Here is a 9,754-nt window from a genome sequence, read left to right as displayed (position 1 = left end):
TTGTACCCTTCATCTGAATGATATCTTTGAACAATGAGATCCCTCTGATGCTTTGGAAGTTCTCAGTGACATGCCGTCAGGGTAGGCAAGGTAGGCAGTGCCTACCCAAGGGTGGTTTGATATTTTGATTATTTGTTTTGATTATAATATAATTATAAATTATTTATTTTTCCATTTCCAATAGGCTACAGTACCAATAAGTTTTGAAAGTGTTTGTGCGTTTCATAGCCCAAATCTTTTTTTTTTTTTTTTTCACTCCGCTGTACGGCAGGAGGGAGGCCACGCCCCCTCCCAAAGGCACGTTGCTCCTCTGCCTCCGTTCTCATTGCGTGTTTTTACGTGTTTGCGCATGCGCAGTCAGGTCCCCAAGATGACAACCATTTATGTGCAAAGGCAGCGTAGAGAGCTGCCTTTGCACGTAACCACGCTATGCTAAATGGTATACCTAAGTTCACAGTACATTAGTGAATTGATATCACGTGACTGCTGCTGCTACATTCTCTAGCTAGTGGGCGGGATAACACTACAGTCAGGATGATAGAGAAACTTTTATTTGAAAAAAATGACAGATTTTAAGGGATGGGAGACCAACACCTGAGTTACCAGATCTTCAGCAAAGGTAAGGTCAGAACATTGTTGGTACTTTCTACATGTACAAAAGGAAGGATTGACTTTGTGGATGCACCTCACTGAGGCTGTTCTGAGTTGTTGTCATTTTCTCTGTGTTTCCAACACAAACAATGGATGTGCTGCCGTGCCATGAGATATATCTTGTTGGGAGAGTATGGAGGCTATATAAAATAATTGTTTATGTTTCTTTAATGGTGTTTATGATGTTGATTTTGTTAGATGGCTAAATGCTTGTTCATGTGGATCTTGGTGGGTTTTTTCTTTCTTATTATGAATTTTATATTTTTATAAGTTAATTAGAGGCACTTTAAATGGTGTGTGCTGACTCCAATTTAACATGAGTTAGAATGTGATTGGTTAAATCCTAACACAGTCCCGTCCCCAGTTATAAGAGGGTGTGCACACTTTTGCATCCTCATTCTCTCAGTTTTTTATTTTTACTTCACCTCCCTGAAAAAATTCAGTTTGTTTTTCAATTGCATTTTACAGGTTATAGGTCACATTAAAGGTGGGAAAATATATTGAGTTTTCCATTTTGGCGATATAGAAAATGACATTTTATAGCTTTCTGGTAAGACTGAGTAAACAAAATATCTCGATGTATATCCTATATCACCATTTTGAGACAAAATATATCGCCCAGCCCTATTTAATAGTGAGTCATCAACTCAGGTCATGACATTCAATAAAACTAGTCAGAATAAATACTTTATTCTAAATTTTTTTTTTTTTTCTAGCAACACTGAAGAGAAATTACAATTGAATATTGAATCATGATATGAACATATTATTCTAGAATCATCCAATGTTGGACTAATTAATAAATCTCATCTTGTACTGCTGTGGTTCTCAAACTGTGAGGTTGGTAAGAACGGCCTTACCTTTTTATTGTCCAGAAAATAAAGCTTACAGTGTGATTACATATTTTAATTTTTGAAATAGTTTTGAAAAAGAATGGTCACTATTTTGACATTTTTCAACAAAGGTTAGATTTTCATCTATTTTGTTTGGATGGTGGCCCTGGAATTCTTTCATCACTCAAAGGCTGGAACACAACAGAAAAAGCTGAAGAACCAATGTTGGAGAGAGATTTAACAACTATGGAACACTTTGCTTTATCTGCAGAGGAAGAAATAGCGCCATCATGTGGTGTATGCGTAAAAAAAAAAGGCTGTATCATCAGATGTTTTATATTTCATAACACCACCACCATTAGTCACTGTAATCATGGACAACACAAGTATACAATAGTCATTCAATGATCAATAACATTAAAGATGAGACAGGCCGGTCTTCAGGAAGGATCAGTGCTGCAATGACAAAAAAATGACAAAACTATTCAAGCAGAAATTAAACAATAAATTAAAACAAAACACCAGATTATGGCATAGCTTCTATTTCAGGAATCCCTCTGCTTTTTCTCTTATAATGAAGAAGGAGTGAAATTACGATGACTCTCCTGTCGAGCTTGGTCAGAATCTCTTTGATTATTTGCATTGAATCCACACATACATAAATGGACAAACAGGTCCTAAAAGTGCAAAAACAAACCAATTTAAGCTTTGAAAACAAAAGCCGAAGTAGCAGCAGAACTAAACTAATGTAAGGAACTGCTATGATTTCCAATGGCGTTCATTTACATGCAGCAGGGCGTGTTGCGTACAGTGTTGGACCAAAACTGATATTCTAGTAAAACCTGTTAAATTCAACCTCTATACAAAGCCACACATCATAATTATTCTGTCAGTCTTTCAACAGAGCTATTCTACGGTCCACCAGGGTTACCTGTTAAGCTACAAATTTTTCCATCGTGGACAAATTAATTGCCTTTAAGGAGTTCACCACCCAACGGTTAGGGTGGTGGCAAACTCAAGGCCCAGGGGCCAAATCCAGCCCTTTACAGCATCCACTATGGCTCGCAGGAAACAGTAAAAATAACATGAATTATTGTGTAATTACCAAATAATCCAGTTGAATATATCTAAAATTCACCATTTTGATGAAACTCTAGTATTTTTAGGGCTTGTTATTTTTCTTTTTTTATATCACATGAATGCAGTCATTTGTATATTTCAATTGTGGAAATAACTCTCAATTTTTCCACAAACCTTGCAATTTATCATAAACAATTGCAAAGAATTCCTCAAAATTACATAAAAATTGGTTACAAAATCAAGAGTTTTTAAGTGAAGATCCAGCAGGGACTGATATTAAAAACTAGGGCACAATTAATGCTAAAACTGTTCTTTTTCCCACATAAAATCTGCAGCCCACTTGAGATGGAACTGGTCCATATTTGGTCCTTGAACTAAAATGAGTTTAACACCCCTGGATTAGGGAATCCCACCAACCTCATCACCACTGGAGCAGGAAGAGGAGGATGATGAGCCCTTCCCATCTTTCTTCTTCTCCTTGTCATGACTCTTGTTTTTCTTCTTTTTGTCTTTGCCATGACTCTTTCCTCCATCATCACCCTTGTCTTTCTTGCAATCATCATCTTTGTGGCTTTTGTCGCTCTTTTCTTTTTTCTTGTCTTTAGAGTCCTACATCAGAAATGTGACAATAGCACAATAATGCGTCATATTTGTTTCAGGTTTGTATTAAGCATCATGATTATCATTTTTGTGACTGGTGTGCTGAAATGTTTGAAGAAAACTGGCCATAAAAGAGCTAAAAACTATTTCTGAAACACACTTGTCACAGCTGGGTATGTTCTTGATCTATGTAATGTAGCACAGTTACTTTTGCTGCTTTCTAACATTCAAGTAAAATCACTGTTTTGAACTCTTACACTGTCCTTGTCCTTTTTCTTCTTGTCCCAGTCAAACTTGTCTTTTTGGGCCTCGTCTTTCTTCACCTCGTCATCACCACCAACAGCTGTAATATGGATTACACACAGGCTTCATACATTACGTTGATTTAAAAATGTGAATGAGTATTTTATGAAGCAAACCAATAACCAATTGTAGGATTATTGGAGCAAGGACTCTCCTGGAAAGTAAACAACCTTAAATACTGCTGCCCTGACAGAAACAGGAAGTTGAATGGATTCCCATTAAACACAGACTAAATAAACACAGACTCACCATCATTAGGGCTGGACGACATGGTTACACCTGGTGAGACCTTTATCCACAACGAGTCACTGCAGCTCTTAATCCTCGTACTTTAGTTTAAATACAGGACTTCCTTTCACTACACCCTAAACATGTGGACACATGACCGGTGGAAACCACACCCATCAAGGAGCCGCCCTCCTCACCCCTCCCTCCATAATTATTTTTTTTTTTTTCTTTTCTTTTCTTTTTTTACGCATACCCGCGCAGAGGCACCCAGACACCCGGGCAACCCACCCAAGCCACCGAGGCCACCCCACAAGCCCAGGGAAGTCCATGTCTACAGTTTGATTAGTGTGTTATTAAACACCACTTTATCTGAAGACATGGGAAGAGAGTGGAATCACTCATCTCCAAGACCTCTTTGAAAATGACAAGCTTAGGACATATAATGATCTAACCCAAGCATTCGGTATAAATAAATGTAACTTTCTACAGTACTTACAAGTAACAGAAACAATAAAGAAAACTACTCCACTAGACTTAACTACTTTACAACCTCCAGAACTGGCTATATATATGAAAAAAATCTCAACAAAATCAAAAAAACTCTCAAAAATATACAGAGCTCTCTCGATCACCAACTGTAATTACTTACCAATCGCTAAGTGGGAGGCCGAACTCTCAATCACCCCGAGCATTGATTTCTGGACAGAAATTTGTCATAATACTTTTAAGATGACGAAAAACACAAACCTTCAGCTAATTCAATACAAGGTCCTCCACAGATCCCACTTTACCCAACAGAAAATGCATAAAATGGGCTTCTCCTCAACAGACATCTGCTCTCAGTGCACCCAGAATACAGCGGATTCCTATTTACATGCCTTATGGCTTTGCTCCCCAGTGCAACACTTTTGGATTCTAATTACTGAAAAACTGTCCTCCATTTTGGACTGCAGAATTCCTTTATCTCTAAATCTTTGTCTGATAGGAGACCTGACAATGCTTCAACTTCCAGCAAACCGATCACAATCAATCCTTGCGGCACTAGCCATAGCAAAAAAAAACAATATTACTAAATTGGAAAGACAAAACATAAACCAGTGGCAAAATCTCCTCACAGAATTTATCTCCATGGAAAAGATGTCTGCTCTCAGAAAACAAAAAAGAATAATGTGCTTTGAGGAGCGTTGGACTCCTTTTTTAATTGCATTAAATCTAAATTTTTAAAGCCTGATGATCTAGCCTGCAAGCAACTGCCAGCACCACTTTTACTAACGCACTAGTCCAACTGTAGCCCTGGGCCGCCTTGGGCCTCTGGGGTAGTCTTGGCCGGGTTGGCTGGGGAGGGTTGCCGGGGTGCCTGGCTGCCTCGGCGCGGGTGTGCATTCCTTCTGGGTGTTCACAGGGTCCCAGGGCTGTTCGATTTGGCGCTGTTGCCCCTTGCATGCGCATCTGGTTGGCCTCTGGGGCTGGGGCCCTGCGTGCTCCTCTGCCGCTCCTTCCCCTTGCTCCCTGTCCCCCTGTCTCGTCCTCCCCCCCCCCTCCTCCTTTGCTCTTGCGCCCGCCATCCTGTTGGGTTGGGTTTGGGGGGCTCCCATTTGCCTGGGGGCTGGTGGGGGGGCTGTTGCTCCCGCCTGGGGGGCGGGCGGTGCCGTGCCGGATGGGTTGGCTGGGGGGTGGTCTCGTTGGGGGGCCTGGGGTGGTGGGGTCCGTAGCTCCGGTCCGGGGAGATCCGGGGTGGGGGTGGCTTTGGGGGTGGCTGCTGCCCGGGGTCGGCGATTGCCTCCTGGGTCGCTGGGTGGCGGGGTGTGGCCGTGGGTTGCTCCGTCGGCCCTTGCGGGTCCTCGGCTTGGCTCCCTGGGGCGCGCCTTCGCCAGGGATGTCGCTTGCGTGACGGGCCGGGCGGGGCCCCCTCCGGTGTGGCCAGTACGGCTAGGGGTGTGGGGTGGGGGGTGCTATGGGGCCTCCCCGGGGGTCGTGTTGGGTGGGTGTGCGGGGGCGCGGCACGTGGCTCTTGGCCTGGTGGATCCGCGTCGGGATTGGCTGGTCTGCTGGCTGGGCGCACCGGGCGCCGTGGGCGCCATTCCAGGGCGGGGGTGTCCCGGGGGTGGATCCGTGGTCTGGGTGTCCGGGGGCGTGCTCTCCTGTCATCTGCCCGGGGACCGGCCGCGGCTCGTGGCGGCACTGCGCAGCCTTGGGTGGGGCGGGGCTGGTGGCCTGGGGCCCGCTGTCGTCCGGGGTGCGCTGGCGTCGGGGGGGTGTCTCGTGCCGGTGCGTGGGTCGTCGGGGGTCCCCTCCGTGGGGGGGGGGGGGGCTCTACTGGCGCCGTTGGTGTGGGATGGCGGTACCGGGCTGGGGGTGCTTCGGTACTCGGGCTTGCCGGTCCGTGGCTGGCGGGGTGGCCCTGCTTGGCGGTGGATGGTGTCCTCTTTTGTCGGGGGGGCCGGGGCCGCCTTCCGGTGGAGGGTGTTGTGTCGTGGCGCCGGGTGGGCCTGTGCTGGCCCTGGTGTGGGCACGGGCCTCCCCCCTGCTCGGCCGCTCTCCTTGGCGGCGGGGGGGCGTCGCTCTGGGCCGGCGTGCGGCGGGGGTCGCCCCCTGGGGCACCGGGGGACGGGGTTGGTGCCTGGCTGCGCCCGGGGGTGGGGGGTGCCGCCGTGCTCCGCGGGGCCGTCGCAGTCTGGGGGGTGCCGTGGGGGGGGGTCTCCGGCTTTGCTGCTCCGGGGCCCACAGTGCCGCTTGCCCGTCTGCACCATCTACCATCTCGCGTGGCCCGCCATGCGGACGGGCCCGGCTCGCACCGGACAGGCCTCCTACATGTACACTTCACCTCACTCCCAGCTGGTCTGGCCCATTCACAATATGCACCACACACCCATACCCAACCCTTGGGGGGCTGGATGGTGGGACTGGAGGTGGAGGGGGCCGCCACCTGTGTCACTATGTAGTGGCGTGGGGGCGGCACTCCCACCTCTAGTTACCCTACTAATCCCTCCAATTTTAATCACACCTCAACATGCCACCCCCCGGAGGGTGTATCCTCACTTACACCCTCCGGCCTATTACACCACATACACATATATCCACAGAGGCAGGATGGGGAGCACCGCTCCCCTCCATCCCCCTTCTTTTAATTACACCCCATACATTCACTGAACACACACACTCACACAGGGGATAGGGAAGTGCCTCTCCATTGGGGAATGGAGAGGCACCATAACAGGGTGGTGGGTTGGTTCACATATTTGGGCCTCTCCGGTGGGGGCCTGGCCCCTCTGTTGGTGGCTGGGCCACTGCATAGAGTAAAAATACATCAGGATGGTGTGGTCGGGCGTGGCGGTGGGTCTCGGGGGGGTTTGGCTGGGGTCTCTCCTTGCGGGGTCTTTCCGGGCGGTGTCGGCCTGGTGGGGCGCGGGGGCGCTTCCTCCCCTTGGGTGTGGCTTGGTGCTTGTTTCGTCGGCTGGTGGCCTTGGGGGCGGGCCCCGCGGTGTGCGGGCCCGGGGCGGCCTGCCTCGCCAGTTTGGGGGGTGGGTGTGCTGGGGGTGTGCTGGTGTCCTCACCGGGGTTGGGGCGGGGTTGCTTGGTGCCTCGGAGCGATGCTGTTTACTGGGGGGCGGCGCTAGCTGTTCCGGTGGTGGAGGTTACTGTCGGCCGCCTGGTGGGTCTGTCCTGCCATCTGCGGACTGGTGGGTGGGTCCGGGGCATCTTCGGCTCGGGGCTGCGGTTCCGCACTTGATGTGTGCCATTGGGGTGCCTCCGTCCCCGCGGTGGGGATCGCCGGTTGCTCGCGGGCCGGTGGGGGGCGCTGCTCCGTGGCTGGCGCTGCCCGGGGGGCGGCGGGCCCTGGGCTGCTGGCCTTGGGCTGTCCGGGGCTGTGCGGTCCTGCTGGGCTGTGGCCGGGTCCTGGGCGGGGGTGGGGGTGCGTCCCGGGGGGCTTGGCCCGGGGGCTTGCCCTTGGGGGGTCCTGGTCCTGGGGGGTGCTCCTGGGGCCCGGGATGATTGGCTGGCTGGCCGGGCCGGTCCTGGCGGGGGTCTTTCGGGGCGGGTGCCGCGTGCCGCGCCCTTGCATACCTACTGGTACGGCCCCTGCTTGGGCAGTGCCCCGTGAGGCAGGGTGTCGGGGATGCATAGGGGGCCACATCCCGGCAAGGCGGTCTGGCTTGGCCCTTGGAGGGGGCCCTGGCTTTAAAAAAAAAACTGAAGCCCGTGGCGCGGGCGGCATCAACAATAGGTGATTTGGGGCGCCATGGGGACTAGGTTGGGGTGCCTGGGGGCCGGCGGGGAGACTCCCGGCGGCCTTATGCGGCTTGGGGTGTGGTCGTCCTCCCTGGGCGGGCTGCTCCTGGTGCTGCGTCCATTCCGGGTCCCTCTGGCCTGGGGTCGGGTCCCTGCTGGCTCTGGGCTCGGCGGCGGGTGCCCGCCGGCTGCCCGTTCGGCGTGGCTCTGGTCGTCTGCTGGGCGTGGGCTTCGGCTCCTTCGCTGGGGTCTCGGGCGGGGAGCTCTCTGGGCCCTCCCCTCGGGGGGTTGGGCGCGGGGGTGTGGGGGGGGTGGGGGGGGATGGGGTGGGGGGTTGGGGGTTGGATCGGTGGCGTGGTGCGCTGGGTCCTTGGCTCCTTGGGGCTTTCTCGGGTGTGTATGGGGGGGGCGATGGTTGCCTCTCGGCTTGGGATCTTGGGGGCGTTCGGGGGGCTGCTTGGCCGTGGGGTGGTCGCCGGGGGCCCCCAGATTGCCCGCTCTTGCTGCTGGCCTGGCTGCTTCTTCGGGCCCGGGGGCGGCTCGAGGGTTTTGCAGTGGCGGTTCTTGGAAATACATTTGTCATGGATGCACTGGCCTTGGGCTGTGGGATAACACTCATACTGGGCTCAACCACAGACACGTTGTTCCCAAATACCTGTTTTATGGAATTTCCACTCACTTCTTCCTCTGTTCACAGCCACCACCATTATTCCTAAGCCGCACACTGGTCACCAAACTGGCTTGATAACTCAACAATAAGCACAATATACACAACCACAATTTCACATCGCATCACTTGAAACCTATCGACTACTCCCCACCCATTCCATTTCCTATCTTGTATCCCTCTTCCCTGTTAACTTCCCCACCCCTCTCCAACCCCTCACCTTGGTGTAACACTGCCCTCTCTTTTTTACACCCTCCCTTTAATAAAGTATTTCTTACCTTTCCCTAGGGAGAGCTGGTGATGGTCACAATTATGCAATGAAATAAATAAATTTATTTAATTGCAATAACAAAATATGCATTGCTGTTAAAAGATTGCACTTCTTGTAGTGTTAACCTTCAACAGAATGTGCAGACAAGACAAAAAAAAAAAAAAAAAAAAAGTGTGTTATTAAAGAGTGGTGCTGGCAGTTCGCTTGCAGGCTAGATCACCAGGCTAAGAAATCGAGATTCAATGCAGTTAAAAGAGGAATCCAACGCTCCTCAAAGGAGGTTATTTTATTTTTTCTGAGAGCCGACATCTTTTCCATGGAATTATATTGCATGCAGAGATTTTGCTATTGGTTTATGTTTAAGGATTTTTTTATCTTTCCAATTCAATAATATTGTTTTTTTTTTTTTGCTATGGTGAGTGTCGCAAGGATGGACTATGATTGGTTTGTTGGAAGATCATGCTTCGTCAGGTCTCCTATCAGACATAGATTTGGAGAGAGAGTAATCCTGCAGTCCAAAATAGAGGACAGTTTTTCAGTAATTAGAAACCAAAACTGTTGAACTGGGGAGCAGAGCCATAAGGCATGTAAATAAAAATCAATAGTTCCCTGGGTGCACTGAGAGCAGCAGAACATTTTCTGTTGGGTAATGTGGGATCTGTGGAGGACCTTGGATTGAATTAGCTGAAGATTTGTGTTTTTAGTCATCTTAAAAGTATTACAACAAATTTCTGTCCAGAAATCGGTGTTTGTGGTGATTGAAAGTTCAGCCTCCCATTTAGCGATTGGTAAGTGATTAGCGTTTGTGCCCGAGAGTGCTCTGTATGTTTTTGAGTTTTTTTGATTTTGTTGAGATTTTCTTCATATTTTTGGCCAGTTCTGGAGGTTATA

The 9,754-nt window shown here is 49.8% G+C and overlaps 1 protein-coding gene across 1 annotated transcript; it reads right to left on the bottom strand.

The window, feature by feature from the left end:
- Positions 1-1,804: 1,804 nt before the first annotated feature.
- Positions 1,805-3,852, bottom strand: LOC114474418 (putative uncharacterized protein DDB_G0292636). The gene is made up of 4 exons (XM_028464724.1): positions 3,717-3,852; positions 3,422-3,507; positions 2,982-3,173; positions 1,805-1,940 (listed from the first exon to the last, which is right to left on the bottom strand). Exons 1-4 carry the CDS (start codon positions 3,736-3,738, stop codon positions 1,935-1,937), a joined length of 306 nt encoding a protein of 101 aa, XP_028320525.1. The 5' UTR covers positions 3,739-3,852; the 3' UTR covers positions 1,805-1,934.
- Positions 3,853-9,754: the final 5,902 nt, after the last annotated feature.

The sequence above is a fragment of the Gouania willdenowi genome, chromosome 13 (genome assembly GCF_900634775.1).
Source record: "Gouania willdenowi chromosome 13, fGouWil2.1, whole genome shotgun sequence".
NCBI lineage: Eukaryota > Metazoa > Chordata > Actinopteri > Blenniiformes > Gobiesocidae > Gouania > Gouania willdenowi.
The sequence above is the reverse complement of the archived record's forward strand: the minus strand, read 5'-3'. Positions and strand labels throughout refer to the sequence as shown.